The 16,180-nt window shown below is 34.4% G+C and overlaps 1 protein-coding gene across 6 annotated transcripts in view; it reads left to right on the top strand.

The window, feature by feature from the left end:
• U2SURP (U2 snRNP associated SURP domain containing) overlaps positions 1 to 16,180 on the top strand; it is a 57,360-nt gene that overhangs the window by 20,944 nt on the left and 20,236 nt on the right. For 3 of the 6 annotated variants that reach the window (XM_054480301.2, XM_054480302.2, XM_063662296.1), the window contains exons 7-19: positions 339 to 406; positions 969 to 1,063; positions 1,727 to 1,759; positions 1,850 to 1,932; positions 2,872 to 3,037; positions 3,228 to 3,439; positions 4,350 to 4,393; positions 7,515 to 7,619; positions 8,702 to 8,768; positions 8,845 to 9,008; positions 13,103 to 13,265; positions 13,591 to 13,670; positions 15,212 to 15,299. In XM_054480301.2, coding sequence (XP_054336276.1) covers positions 339 to 406; positions 969 to 1,063; positions 1,727 to 1,759; positions 1,850 to 1,932; positions 2,872 to 3,037; positions 3,228 to 3,439; positions 4,350 to 4,393; positions 7,515 to 7,619; positions 8,702 to 8,768; positions 8,845 to 9,008; positions 13,103 to 13,265; positions 13,591 to 13,670; positions 15,212 to 15,299 — 1,368 coding nt within the window. Of the gene's footprint in view, positions 1 to 338; positions 407 to 968; positions 1,064 to 1,726; positions 1,763 to 1,849; positions 1,933 to 2,871; positions 3,038 to 3,227; positions 3,440 to 4,349; positions 4,394 to 7,514; positions 7,620 to 8,701; positions 8,769 to 8,844; positions 9,009 to 13,102; positions 13,266 to 13,590; positions 13,671 to 15,211; positions 15,300 to 16,180 lie in introns of those variants that run through there. The other 3 variants (XM_054480300.2, XM_063662295.1, XM_054480303.2) reach the window with 2 other exon arrangements.

A 16,180-nucleotide genomic window follows, 5' to 3' on the forward strand; every position in this document is an offset into this window, starting at 1 on the left:
TGTTACTTACTGTTCCAGTAACTCATGTCCTCCAGAGGTGATTTTTGAAGAATGCATATTTTTGGCAGTTACTTTCCATGGCAGTTCAGTTACTTCATGTTCATTAATTTCCCTGACTACTAGTTGTCATTTTAATTGTTTAATTGTATTAATAATTTGATTGTTATTTTGAAGGAAGGGGAAGGGAGGTTCAATTATAAGAAAAGCATTCTTTCTTTTTAATTTAAATAATTAGAACATATAATTTGTACTGAAATGATGTAAAAAGGCTCTTATTATTGAATCATTAGTTTTGCTTATCCTTTTGTTTGAAGTATAACTTGTCATATCCTTTATAGCCACTTAAAAAAGGAGAGAAAGAAAAGAAAAAAAGCAATTTGGAACTCTTCAAAGAAGAATTAAAGCAGTAAGTTTTATAGTGTGGAGAATAACTATCATAGGTGTATTGAGCTGATACATAAACAGATGCAAGTATAAGGAATATACTGTACCAGTTAGTTATTACTAACCAGTTTGCTATGAGATTGTTTTAGATATTATAATATTTGGTGGGCTATCTTTGAAAATAAATTAGCAGTTAGTCCAGCACCTGGGTTGCTTGCATTATGAAGATTCAGTTCAATTGATTTATTTAATGTCCAGAGTCCTGTTTGCAGTGGAAACAGTATACTCACTGGGATGGGAGTGAGGGGCAGTTAGACTTAGCAAGAAACAAATTCAGTGGTTTTAGTGTTTAATTTCCTCCTCACCTTTAAAGTAGGCTTTGTGTCCCATTGGTAGTATGATATATCAGAAATTTGCTCGTGGTTGTATTATAGCTGAGGGACCCTCTAATCTCGGTTATCAGTACCAGTATTTAATTACAGATATTTCTAGTTATTTGATGATAGTAATTTGATAAGCGCTATTCTGAAATGTGAATGAACAGATTTTGGCTCATTATAAGTGATTGTAAATATTTTCAACAGAATTCAAGAGGAACGTGATGAGAGACATAAAACAAAAGGCAGATTAAGTCGATTTGAACCTCCTCAGTCAGATTCTGATGGTCAGCGTCGTTCTAGTAAGTGGCATTTATTTTAATGTGTATGCTTGTGATTAATTACAGTAGTTGCCACCTTATCCATGGGGGGTTACATTCCAAGGCTCACCAGTGGATGTCTGAAACCGTGGATATATACTATCCTTTTCCTTACACATTCATAGCTGTGGTAAACATTAATTTGTAAATTAGGCACAGTAAGAGAGTAACAACAATAAGTAATAGAACAATTATAACAATATACTGAAATAAAAGTTATGTGCAATCCCAACACTTTGGGAGGCCGAGGTGAGCGGATTACCTAAGGTCAGGAGTTTGAGACCAGCCTGGCCAACATGGTGAAACCCTGTCTGTACTAAAAATACAAAATGAGCCGGGCATGGTGGTGCATGCCTGTAATCCCAGCTACTCAGGAGGCTGAGGCAGAAGGATTGCTTGAACCTGGGAGGCGGAGGTTGCAGTGAGCCAAGATCGTGCCATTGCACTCCAGCCTAGGCAACAGAGCAAGAGTCTGTCTCAAAAAACAAACAAACAAACAAAAATAACAGAGTTATGTGAATGTGGTCTCTCTTTTTGTCTCTCAGAAATACCTTACTGTAACAAACTGGGGGAAACAAAGGTGAGGGTAAGGGGGGACTACTGTATTATAAAAACTAATAATTGTTTTCTTTTCTCCCCTTTAAGTGGACGCGCCTTCAAGAAGAAATAGATCATCTGGTGGTAATACAGTTTTTTGCTCTTCTAATCGATAAATTTTCCAAACTTTATATTTTGCAGGTTATAATTCTTTTTTTCTTTCTGCCCTAGTTCTTGATGATTACGCACCTGGCTCACATGATGTAGGAGATCCAAGCACTACTAATTTATACCTTGGAAACATTAATCCACAGGTAATATTAAGTAAGATGAATGTTGATTGATATGCTTTATGCTTTTGGAAGAAAGCTACTTTGTTAGTCAAAAAAAAATCAAGATTCTGAAGCTGACAAATCTGATGGAATTGGATAGTCTTTAGAGTTGTCTTACTGGTATGGCCCAGGTTGTCTTGCCACATATTCTTGTTTCCTCTCTCAGTAACTAGATTGAACTCTGGATTTGAAATGTTTTACTAGGTGCTGATTTTATTATTAAATCAGGGTGTGACCATTGATGAATAATATTATTTTGAGACTATCCACTTCTGATGCATACTTGTTTCCTTGTGGAGTCCCTTTTTCTTCTCATAGTAGTAAACTACTCTTTGTGGTTTGTCTTTTATATTTTAATTTTTTTCCTGCATTGGTGCTGTTAATTATGGGGAATGTAGTAACGGTAGTATATAATATGCTATTATTAAAAATTATATTTTGCATATTTACTGTTACCTGTTTTCTCTGCATTTGATTACATGAGTAGTTGATTGTTAGAACAGATGATTAGATACTTTTTTTCTTCATTGTCAATACATATTTCCTCTTTAATTTAAGTGTACTAACCATGCCTGCTTGAAAAATGTTACTAAATGCCTAAACAAAACATCACTATAAAACATCTTACTTAGATCCAGGACCTTAAAACAAAGGAAGATAGGGAGTAAAAATGATTTTGATTTCTCCATCCACTGAACTTCCCCACCCTGGCATCTTAAATAAACCAGAATATTTATAGTATGAAATGATTTAAGAATGCCCACGCGGGATTTTACTTGTGTAGAGTTCCTGGTACTTAAATGGAAAGTTGAAGCGTGTCGCTATATTGCTTTTTATTTTGTAAAAACTACTTTGTTTTCTGAAAATAATTTTTTCTTTTCTCTTTTTTGCATAATAAAAATCTTTTACCCTTTTTAATAGATGAATGAAGAAATGCTGTGCCAAGAATTTGGAAGATTTGGACCGTTAGCCAGTGTGAAAATCATGTGGCCTAGAACTGATGAAGAAAGAGCCAGAGAGAGAAATTGCGGCTTTGTGGCCTTTATGAATAGAAGAGATGCTGAAAGAGCTTTAAAAAATTTGAATGGTAAGAACATTTTTATTATCCATTTATACAATTCAGATATTTCTTTGGTTTGGAAAAGTATTTATAAAAACTAGGAAGGATTGGACCTGAAATGGAGAGGTTAAAATGAAAATTATTTCAACTCACCAGAAAGATTTTATTTGGAAACTTCTGAGAGTTAACAAAATGACCTTTCATTTCTTTCTTGTAGGAAAAATGATTATGTCTTTTGAAATGAAGTTAGGTTGGGGTAAAGCTGTACCTATTCCTCCACATCCAATATACATTCCGCCTTCTATGATGGAACATACGCTTCCCCCACCTCCATCCGGACTGCCTTTTAATGCACAGCCTAGAGAGCGGTTAAAAAACCCTAATGCTCCTATGTTACCGCCACCTAAAAACAAAGAGGATTTTGAGAAGGTAATTTAAAAAATGGACATAAGGCCGCATCTAATTTGTAAATACTAAAGCTGTGGTAGTATTTCTTTTCAACAATTTTATAGAAAATGTGTGTGTAATTCTGTTTGGCAACTTTTAAAGAAATAAGTAGATGTGTTCCCTGCCTTAGCCCATGGAAACCCTATATTTGAAATACTAGGTCATATTTTTATTTGTGGCTACCATTCCTTTTTTGACCACTTGTTAAGTTTTTTTTCCTTTGTCCAGTGTTGTATCCAGATTTGCTTAAGTGTAGTAACTAAATTTACTTTGTTCTGAGAAAGTGATACTTTGTATTTGGTTAAGTGACGTTTCAATTAGAAAGACTTCCTAAGTAGTTATTGTTTGGATGGCAGCTAGGTCTGAGGTATTAGAATATTTGAGAAGATTTATGTGGTTTTTAAAAAATAGTTAATCTAGTAAAAGCAAAGGGTGAGTATTTTCTTTTTAGTAAACAAAACCAACTTAATTTCAAGTTATAAGAATTTGTTGGTTCTATGATGAATTAATTACACTTAAAATGACAGGGCTGGTTTTAAAGGCTTGGGAACAAAGTAGTGAACTGTATGGTCAGAGGCAAACAGTTAATTATTTCACAAATTAAAATCTTTATCTGATAATTCTCAGTGTAGTACCTATTTCAGTGCATTGATGTGCATTCTGGCAGGAATGTTCTGATTCTTTGCATTTGGTGAACATTTATTGTTCACTGAACACATCCATTTGCATTTATGTAATTGCTTAGTGTATAATGACTTCAAATGCAGTGATTGCCTGCAAAACTTGTGATTAGATATGTAGTATTTTCAATGCATATGTATATTTTTGCTTGTTACTTGTTAACAATACTCACATATTCTATGTTTATTATCTGATGTGACTTCATATACAGACTCTGTCGCAAGCCATAGTCAAAGTGGTTATCCCAACAGAAAGGTACATGTTTTTCTTTATTATTACTGATCTAAATATAGACAATATCCCCTTCTGAATTTAAAAAGAAATGGTGTTGAGGAAAAGGTAGTATCTTGACTGAGCAATGGTTCCTTCCCAGTACTTTTTGGGGGGGATGTGTGAAATTTAACTAACTTTTGTATACTTTGCAATTTTATGTCAATATCTTTTTTTGTTTTTATTGTTGTCACTGTAGGGAATGTTTATAGTTTGACTAGTTAGAATGTATTTATTAGCTCTGATTTGGAGTCAGACAATAGACCATTGTCATGGGAAAATAGATGTTTTAAATGTATCGTAAATTTCAGATAACATTACAGTTTGACCCAATCGGTTGTTATTTTTTTCTGTTTTCTGAATTATCTGCATTTAATATATAATCTTGGTTTGAGTTCTCCTTACTGAAGGCATAGCTTTGTTTTTTGTTTTTTCAATTGATTTTAAGAAGAAATTCCTATTATTGTCATGAACACTGGACATACTAGAAACTTTCTTTTCATGATAACAAAGGTATTTGGAATTCTTTTATTTTCCTTTCTTCCTTTTTTTCTCTTTCAACACACTATTAAAGCAGAAGAATTCATGCTGTAGGTATGCTCTTGCTCAGTCAAGCTAAGCCTTTTCCCAAACACAGGAACACAACACTGGTTGAATAATAAATGAACACAAAAGAATACCAAATTCTCTTTGACATTGGCCTTGGTGAGCAACACCAGCTGAACTGTCTGCGGCAGCGGGGGACCAGGAAAACATCATGGGATGGATTGGGAAAGTATACAGTTTTTGACCAGACATTGGTACGATCGACTCCAATAAATGTGGTTTTATTATAACTGAGAGACAATTTTTTGTTTTTGTTTTTTTTTTGGTTATTGTTGCCCAGAATAAGATAATTACATTTTAAAATTAAATAATGCACTTTAAATATATCATCTTTTTGTACTACACTGTTTTATTCTAATAGAAAAGTCACCATTTTTAAAATAAACACAATCCTTAAGGAAGAAGAATGTGATTACAGTTCTTTAGTAATCTCGACATCAAGTTAATAACAATTAATTGTCAGATTTTGATTTTAAACATGAAACATTTTAAAAATACGTATAAACTTTTAATTTTCTAAAAATAGATTTATCAGTTACAAGCCTATTTAAAACTATAGTGGGTTTTTCACCACTGATAAAAGCATTCACAGGATAGTATTTTTGTAGCATTCAAAAAAAGCACATATCTAGTGGTAGCTTTACATGTATGTGGCTCAGCTTATTTCTAAACAAAATTTTGAGTGTGCGTTTTGCCGAAAGTCTTCACTCACCGTTAGGATGAATCCTTTGTTTTTAAACTTGCTAAACAATTTTCCTCTATCTTAAATGCTAAAGTCAAGTTGCTTTTGACTTAATTCACACAAGTTTCTGGATGTATAACATTTGTCCACCTAGTAATTAGTCTTATACATAAAATTTCCCTTAGCTTTAATTTGGCTCCTATCAGTGGGGAGTTTTGGAATTGAATCATAACTTTACATTATCTCCCTTCCTTCAAAATAATGTCATTAACCATATGAATGCTGAAGAACTGCATATTTGCAGAGCAATTACTTCTGTGAAAGAGAAATAATTTTTAAATCGAAAATTAAACAATGTTTTTAGTTTTTTGTTTTGACAATTTGAGGTTGAATTAGTAGTTTTAAATGCATGATTTCCCCTTTGTAAAGATTTAAACTGTGATACAATTTTTTTTTACTTCCTTTAGGCTTAAATTTTTTTCACTATGGAGAGATTTCATTTTAAGTAGGTTTGTTTGAAAGCTATGAGAAAATAATTATAGTCACCATGAGATAGATTATTTTATTGTTCATGTACTCTGAAATAGGGCATTATAGAGCCACAAAAGTCTGTCTTGTTCTATAACTATATATTTATTTACATTCTAGCAGTTATATGAACGTAATTTGAGCTGGGAATGCTAAAGGTGTAATTTAGTGTGTGCCTTGTACCAAGAGCCAATATCCTTTTGCTTTTCCCGATTGTTATTTGCCGACTGTGTATGCTGGGGGACTGGTGAAATGAGAAATCAAAAGCAGCTTATAAATAAGCTGAGTCATTTTTGCCCGACACCATAATCACTGTCCAAAATTGTGTTTGGAGTCTAATAAAATATCACATGATTTTAGGACCCAGCTTCAGATAAAGACTTCCTGTGAGTTCAGTCAGTAAAATGACTATACTAAAAAATTACTCACATATGTTTATTTTTGGTAAAATATTGGAAAATAATTGTTACAGAAAATGGGAACGGCATCTCACCGTGTACCCCATTTTGCAATATTTTGGAAAGAGTAGTACTCCATTCACTTAAGGCTTTGGCAACATAATTTCTTCATTGATTGATAGTGTACAGGCATATCAATCTCTTGTTTTGGAGGGAAGAAAGATATATACAGGCAGAATTATCTATTTCATGAATTGTGAACTAGTTTGAAGTGTGGTCCAAAGGGATGTTGCCTCATTAAAGGTCAGATTTAATAAAAACTCCATCTGGTATGTGTACCAGAAAAACACAGGAGTTGGATGGATTTTTTATTAAATCAGGCCTTAAACTTGTTAAATAGTTTTCATTTTTATAAATTATAGTCATGGTTATAACATTTCAGTAGCACCATAAAAGTGCTTGGTTTAGGAATTTTTTTTTTAAACTGAGATAGTGTGTAAATTTCTAGATGGCTGTAATAACATGCAGGCTTTAAGTTACTGATTTTATATATCAATATTTGCAGCTTTCCAATTAGTTGTGATTTATAATTTAATGTTTTACTTTTGGAAAATAAGTGACATTTAGAAAATTAAATATTACTATGAGGCTGTATTGTGGTTTCCTACCCTCCCTCACCTTTCCATCCCCTCCCACTTCCCTACTCCCGCTGCCCCACACCCTCTTAATGCACAAGGCATTAACATATGCTCCAGGTTACTTTTTTGGTATTAAATTCGGTGTTAGTCAGCAGAATAATCATTTTCTGCACAATTATAGTAACTTAGGTCAAGTGTAGTTTTATATAGTGGTAGGTCTGAATCCATTTTCTTTAACTGTGTTGTTGTTGTAGGAATTTGCTCGCCCTGATACATCGAATGATAGAGTTTGTTGTACGTGAAGGGCCAATGTTTGAAGCTATGATTATGAACAGAGAAATCAACAATCCTATGTTCAGGTGTGCATTTTTTAAAAATTGTGAAATATATGTAACATAAAATTTCCCATTTTAACTATTTTTAAGTATACAGTTCAGTGTCATTAAGTACATTCACATTGTTGTGCAACCATCACCACCATCCATCTCCAGAACTTTTTTCATCTTCCAAAATGGAAATTCTTTACCTGTGTAGCGGTAACTCCTCAGTCTTCTAGCCTGTTAGCCCTGGCAACTGCCATTCTATTTTCTGTCTCTTAGTAATTTCATTACTCAAGGTAAACTCACATGAGTATAATCATACAATATTTGTCCTTTTGTGACTGGCTTATTTCATTTAGCATAATGTCCTCAGGATTCATCTGTATTATAGCATGTATCGGGATTTCCTTTTTTAAGGCCAAATAATGTTCCATTATATGTATTTACTATATTTTATCTTCAGGCATGCAGTTTAAAACTACTTTTAATTTATTAGAATTAAAAATATTTCCAAGAATAAAGTTGTAAAAGTATGGGATTAGTTCTGCAATGGGATGGGAAGGCAGTTTTAGTAATCAGTAGAATGTATTGAGGCCAATTTTCCATCAGATTTTGATTTGGTTAATTAAATAGTATTGTTTTTAGCATTCTCTAGGAGGAAAATACATTTCATTATGCTTTTCAATGAAGGAATCATAAGTGAGATACAGTTGAACAAATGAGTTTTAAAATAAATTGCTTATCCTCTGAATCGTTGTGGTACTCTTAGACACTAGTTTAACACTTAAGTAGTGTAAAATCACTGCTTTTAATTATATATTGGGAAAATCTCTCCATTGCCAGACACAGTATCTGCCATGTAAGTGTTCAATGAAAATGATCATAAGACGCATGATGCATGCCTTCTGAGTATTAATGTCAGTCACTAAGGCAGTCTAGGGCTGCAGTAAGGGAATGGGGATAGGTAGTGGGTGGTAGTAGGTGAGATTCTCTTTAGGGATCTTTGTTTTTGTTTTATTTAGAACTAAATAGTCAAATAGTAGTTCTCATTTATTTATATTTAATTGAAGATAGCTCTTTGTTAAAGAATATGATGTTTAATGTTTGTTTGTTTTGTTTAGGTTCTTATTTGAAAACCAGACACCAGCCCATGTTTACTATAGGTGGAAGCTTTATTCTATTCTGCAGGCAAGTAGAATCAATTACTTTGTTAATTTTGACTCTGAGTAATTAGACCTTTATAATAACTCTAAATGTTTGTTAGGGAGATTCTCCAACTAAATGGCGGACGGAAGATTTTCGTATGTTCAAAAATGGATCTTTTTGGAGGCCACCACCATTAAATCCGTACTTGCATGGAATGTCAGAAGAGCAAGAAACAGAAGCTTTTGTAGAGGAACCTAGTAAAAAGGGAGCACTTAAGGAAGAGTAAGATATTTTTCCTTTCTATTATATATTCAGAAAAGTAACTGTAATGGTTGCTTTAATTAATGGTCTTATTAAGATGTTAACCCTAAAATAAATTGTTTTCACTTGTGAATGTTTAAAATAGTAACATCTTTCATCATGTGCTTTATAATTTTAAACATCTTAACAAGTATAGGTGTGTGTCCTCTTGTCCTTGACTTTTCCCCGGTAAAATTAGTGATGATCTCTTAAACATGATTGACTTCTTTCTTTAGCATTGGAGTACTTCAGATTCTTACAGAAATTATTGGGGGATCCCTAGAATTCTTGCTTCTCTGAATGCAACATAAAGAAGAAAAACTATTGTGTGGCTAGTGGGATCAGATTGTGGCTATGCAAAGCCTCTTCATGATAACTTTCACACTTGATTTGCAGTGTGTGGTGAGCTGTGAGATGGCCACCATGGAAGGATGTGTTGTTATTAGTCTCACTTAACAATTGTACAGTGCAGCTAGCTGGTTTCAGAAGCAAAAACATACTTATTAAATGTTAAGAGGACATCCTGTATACCTCATGGGAAAACATTGGCTAAAAGCATTTTTAGAATATAGAATTAAATACAGACATACCTAGTTTTATTGTGCTTTGACTTACTGTGCTCTGCAGATACAGTGTGTTTTATAAATTGAAGGTTTGTGGCAACCCTAAGTCAAACAAATCTGTTGTCATTATTTTTCGAACAGCATGTGCTTACTTCATGTCTCTGTCACATTTTCATAATTCTCACAATAGCTCAAACTTTTTCATTATTATTATATCTGTTATGGGGATCAGTGTTCTTTGTTTTGGGGCACCACAAACTATGGTCATATAAGAAGATGAACTTATCAAAAAAGGTGTGTTCTGACTGTTCAGTGACTAGCTGTTTTCCCATCTTTCCCTCCCTTTAGGCCTCCCTATTTCCTGAGACACAACACTATTGAAATTAGGCCAATTAATAATCCCACAATGGCCTCTTGAGTATTCAGGTGAAAGGAAGAGTCTCACTTCTCTCACATTAAATCAAAAGCTAGACTGATTAAGCTTAGTTAGGAAGGCATGTCAAAAGATGAGGTTGGCTGAAAGCTAGGCCTCTTGCACCAAACAGTGAGCCAAGTTATCAATGCAAAGGAAGAGTTTTTAAAGGAAATTAAAAGTGCCACTCCAGTGAACACATGAATGATGAGGAAGCAAAACAGCCTTATTACTGATAGAAAGTTTTGGTGGTGTGGATAGAAGATCAGACCAGCCATAGCATTCCCTTATGCCAAAGCCTAATCCTGAGCAAGGCCCACTCTCTTCAATTCTGTGGAAACAGAGGTGAGGATGCTCCAGAAGAAAAATTTGGAGCTAGCAGTGATTGGTTTATGAGGTTTAAGGAAAGAAGCCATCTTCATAATATAAAAGTTCAACGTGAAGCAGCAAGTGCTGATGTAGATGCTGTAGCAAATTATCCAGAAGATCTGAGGGCACTGATGAAGGTGGCTACAGTAAATCACATTTTCAGTGTAGACAAAGCAGCCTTTTATTGTGAGAAAATGTAATTTAGCACTTTTATAGCTAGAGAGGGGAAGTCACTGCCTGAGTTAAAAGCTTCAAAGGACAGGCTGACTCTCTTATTAGGGGTTAATGCAGCTGGTGACTTAAAGTTGAAGCCAGTGCTCATTTACCATTCCAAAAATTCTAGGACCGTTAAGAAATATGCTAAATCAACTCTGCCTGTGCTCTATAAATGGAACAACAAAGCCTGGATGACAGCATATCTGTTTACAGCATGGTTTACTGAATATTTTAAGCCCACTATTGAGACCTGCTCAATAAAATAATTTTTTTCAAAATATTACTGCTCATTGACAATGTACCTGATCACTGAAGATCTCTGATGGAGATGTGCAAAGAGATTAAGTTGTTTTCGTGCCTATTAACACATTATCCATTCTGTATCCCATTGATCAAGGAGTAATTTTGACCTTTTAGTCTTATTATTTAAGAAATATATTTCATAAGGCTGTAGCTGCCATAGGTAGTGATTCCTCCAATGGGTCTGGGAAAAAGTCAGAAACCTTTTGGAAAGCATTTATCATTCCAAATGCCATTAAGAACATTTGTCGGCCAGGTGTGGTGGCTCACACCTGTAATCCCAGCACTATGGGAGGCTGAGGCAGGAGGATAGCATGAGGCCAGGAGTTCAAGACCAGCATGAGCAATATAGTGAGACCCCATCTCTATTAAAAAGAAATTTTAAAAATCTTAAAAATCCGTTTCAGTTTTTTTGCCTATAAAATAAAATCAACATTAACAGGAGCTTGGAAGAAGTTAGTCCCTCATGGATGACTTTGAGGGATTTAAGACTTCAGTAGAGGAAGTAACTCCAGATATGGTAGAAATAGCAAGGGAACTAGAATTAGAAGTAGAGCTCAAAGATGGGACTGAATTGCTGTGATCTCATGATAAAACTTTAATAAATGAGGAGTTGCTTCTTAGGGATGAGCAAATTAAGTGGTTTCTTGAGACGGAATCTATTTCTGATGAAGCTGTGAACATTGTTGAAATGAAAGGATCTAGAATATATATAAACTTAGTTGATAAAGTAGTGCAGGGTTTGAGAGGATTGACTACAGTTTGGAAAGACATTCTCCTCTGGGTAAAATGTTAACAAATAACAACTCATGCTGCAGAGAAATCCCCTGTGATGAGAAATGTCAGTTGATGCGGTAAACTTCATTGTTGTTTAAGAAATTGCTGCAGCCACCCCAACCTTCAGCTACCACCACCCTGATCAGTTAGCAGCCATCAACATTGAGGCAAAACCTTCCACCTGCAAAAATACTATGACGCACTGAGAGTTCAGATGATTGTTAGCATTTTTAACAAAGTATTTTTAAAGTAATGTATACATTATTTTTTTAGACATACTGCTATTGCATACTTAATAGACTACAATATGGCATAAACATAACTTTTACATGCTCTGGGAAGTCAAAAAACTTATGTGATTGGCTATATTGCGATATTTGCTTTATTGCAGTAGTCTGTAACCGAATCCACAGTCTCTTTGAGATATGCCTGTATGTACTTCACTGCAGTCTATAAATCTTAATACTTGTTGCATTGTCTGTGAGAGCATTTGGCAATGGAGTGTGATACTGTTTGAGTATATTTGCTTCTGAAGATGTATGTTCATAATCACTGTAATCTAGGATCTGCAAACTCAGCTCATAGGCTAAATATGACTGCCTCCTGTTTTCGAAAATAAAGTTTTATTGGAATACAGTCAATTCCCTTCCCTACATGTTGTCTGGCTGCTTTGGTGCTATGCCAGCAGGGGGATAGAGATCATATGGCCTGCAAAGCCTAAAATATAATCTTTTTTTTTCCCCCCGGAGATGGAGTGTTGCTCTGTCACCCAGGCTGGCATGCAGTGGCACGATCTTGGCTCACTGCAACCTCTGCCTCCCAGGTTCAAGCAATTCTTCTGCCTCAGCCTCCCGAGTAGCTGGGAGTACAGGTGCCTGCCACTGCACTCGGCTAATTTTTATATTTTTAATACAGACAGGGTTTCACCATGTTGGCCAGGATGGTCTCGATCTCTTGACCTCGTGATCCGCCCACCTTGGCCTCCCAGAGTGCTAGGATTACAGGCATGAGCCACCGCACCCAGCCAGTCTTTTCCTTTACAGAAAAAATTAGCCTGTCATAATCCCAGGCAGAAGTGTTAAAGTAATAGACTTCCTTCAAAGAAGGGGAGTAAAGAACATGAAAGTTCTTCAGTATCATGGGATGGTAAGACTGGGGTGCTCTTAAAGACTTTTGAAGAAATGCCTATGATTTTAAATTTACTTAATTTGTAAGCTGAAAACATAATTGGAATCTTATTCTGCAGAGTATTCTTATATAAATTCTTCAAAAAATTGTAACAATTTTGGGGGACACAACACAAATCAGACTGAATATATTACAGTCTTCAGAATTATTTTATGTGAGTAGGTTTTAAAGAAAATAGTTTGTGAGCAAAAGCTACAATGGCATTTGAAATTGCATCCAAATATTTATAAGTTAAAACAATTTATGTCCAGACAGAGGGATAAATTGGAAGAAATCTTGCGGGGATTAACTCCAAGGAAAAATGATATTGGAGATGCAATGGTTTTCTGTCTTAATAATGCTGAAGCTGCTGAAGAAATAGTGGATTGCATTACTGAGTCGTTGTCCATCTTAAAGACACCCCTTCCTAAAAAGGTATGGGAATGAATTTTAAGAAGAGGGGAGATAGTTGACGTCTTTTGGGATTAGAATTGGTTTCCTTTTTTGCACAAAGCACTTGACTGATGAAAGTTTTCCCATGTAGTCTTATGTTATTTCTGCTTGAAAATTTAGGTTCATTAACATTCAAGTTAACAAACAAGTTGAAACGTAAATGCATCAACAAATTTCATCTCTGCCAAAGTCATAGTTGTGGTGATACTGAGCTTCATATAACTCTTCTAATTAGTAGCCATAATTAAATTATAGCTAAACATTAGCCTTATATTAACCTATTTTGTGTTATCTTTTGATATTATAGATTGCCAGATTGTATTTGGTTTCTGATGTTTTGTACAACTCTTCAGCCAAAGTTGCTAATGCTTCATATTATAGAAAATTGTAAGTATAATGATATAACTGATATTCCTGAAATAAAGTATTTAAGGGTAAGGAGTTCAGAAAAGAGGATTGTTTTGTTAACATCCTCCAAGAATAAGAAGTACAGTCAGCCCTCCATGTCTGTGGGTCCCTTATCCATGAATTCAGCCAACCACGAATTGAAAATATTTGAGAAGAAAAATTGTATCTGTACCGAACCTGTACAGACTTTTTTCCTTGTCATTTTCCAAACATAGTATGAAAACTCTACATAGCATTTACATTGTATTAGGTATTGTAAGTAACCTAGAGATGATTTAACAGATGGGAGGATGAGGATAGGTTACAGGTGAATATTATGCCATTTTCAATCAGGAACTTGAGCATCTGTGGATTTTGGTGTCCATGGGAGGTCTTGGAACCAGTCCCCCCATGGATACTGAGGGAAGACTAATTTGAATTTCTTAATGGTTTGTAGAATTTTTTTAAAAATTGGCTTACACTTAAGCTAAATTACCAATTTTTTGGAAAGATTTTATATCACTTTCTTAGTTATTGACAGTAGAACAAATAGGTATTAAAGAGAACTTTATTTTTATTGCATATCTAGCTATTCATATAATAAATAGAAACAGTATATATACTGGCAAACATAAGAGACCAAAGACATACTATTAACTATAGAATCTGCATTCTTTTCTGATCCTCAGCGTATTGATTTTAGTTCATTGTTAATGTTTCCTAAGGCAAAAGGAAGTTATGTTGCTGTATTATAATTAATGTATAACTCAGCTGGGCACAGTGGCTCACGCCTGTAATCTCAGCACTTTGGAAGGCCAAGAAGGGCTGATTACCCGAGGTCAGAAGTTCGAGACCACCCTGGCCAATGTGGTGAAATCCTATTTCTAGTAAAAATACAAAGATTAGCTGGGCGTGGTGGTGTGCCCCTGTAATCCGAGCTACTTGGGAAGCTGAGGCAGGAGAATTGCTTGAACCTGGGAGGCGGAGGTTGCAGTGAGCCGAATGGCACTATTGTCCTCTAGCTTGGGTGACAAGCAAAACTCCGTCTCAAAAAAAAAAAAAAGTATAACTTTTCCTCTGTTCCCCAGAGCTATCTTTCTGTGTTTATTTTATGAATTAGGCAAAGGGAAGCTTTTCCCTAGGAAGTTGCTCTGAAAAGAAATTTAGAGAGCTGGATCCTACTCTTAGGTCTGCTATTAGTTTTTTTTTTGCCTTGGACGAGTCACTTTTCTAAGTTTTCTGTTTTATAAAATAAAGAAATTGGACGAGATGGTTTAGCATATCCTAGATATAATGTTTCTTGCTTATAAAGGGAACTAGTAGGGACTGTTGGGGAGTTTGTAGGAGAAAAATTCAGAGTAATAAGAGTTAAAGCAATTCAGTTACGGTTTTAGAGTTTAAACACCTAGTTTTTGACTTTTAATAATTTCTTGATTTGTAAGTATTTTAAGTTCAGGAGGGGTTTTCATTGGCTGGCATGCTGAAGGGGAAAGGAATTTTGAACAGATTTTATTTTAAAGAATGTGTTATTTGAATTTCAGTTTTGAGACAAAGTTATGTCAGATATTTTCAGACCTCAATGCCACCTATCGTACAATTCAAGGCCATTTACAGTCTGAAAACTTTAAGGTACGTTTATTGTTTTACTGTTTTTGCCCTAGTGTTTTAAATGGGTGGAGGGAGGGCATTGAAGGGCTAGAAAAGTACATAAGACAAGTATGAGACATAAATTTAAAACTTAGATGTTACAGAAGTTACTGTTTTAAAATTCTGTCGTTTTTGTTTTTATCAAAAAAATCAAAAATTTAAAAGATACTATTTTGTCAGGTGTTTAATTTTAGTTTTAAGTATTGTTTAAAGATTATAAATGTTAGTCTTTTTTCATAAAACATCCAGAAGAATCACTTGTTTTGTAAGGGTATATACTATTTGTCTGGATTAAAGACATACATTTTAATCATGTTTAGAAAGTCTATTCTGTTACCAATTTTTTTTATAACCTTTTAAGCTCTAGACCAGTGTTAAGAAAAGCCAAGTGGAGTACTTCACTTACAATTGAATAAGTAAATATACTTTCATGGGAAGAAGACTTTTTTAAGAAAAATTTTTAGTTTGGGAAGATGCCCAGTGACCCCACCATTTAGTTCATTCAGACAACTCCCATTTTAAAAGTTTTTGACCTTAAATTTTGACCATAAGTTAGAATTTAAAGAAAAGTTTCAGGAAGATACAGAGTAAAGTATTAGCCAGAATTAGGAAGTACTTTATTGGACCATAAGGGATTCAGGTCAAAACTTGGCTACTTTGGTTTCCAGTTTTCAGAAGTTTCTATGTAAGTGTTTCTGGAATGTGGCTCATGGGTAGTACTAATGGTATGGGAGCTGACCTTAGGTGGTAAAGAGCAAATAGTTACTGTTTATTTTTCATTATATTTATTTTTAGGGGTTTTTTTCCTTTTAATTAGAAGGTGACATTGATTTTTTTCTTTAAAAAAATATGGTAATGATATA

The sequence above is a fragment of the Pongo pygmaeus genome, chromosome 2 (assembly GCF_028885625.2).
Source record: "Pongo pygmaeus isolate AG05252 chromosome 2, NHGRI_mPonPyg2-v2.0_pri, whole genome shotgun sequence".
Lineage (NCBI taxonomy): Eukaryota > Metazoa > Chordata > Mammalia > Primates > Hominidae > Pongo > Pongo pygmaeus.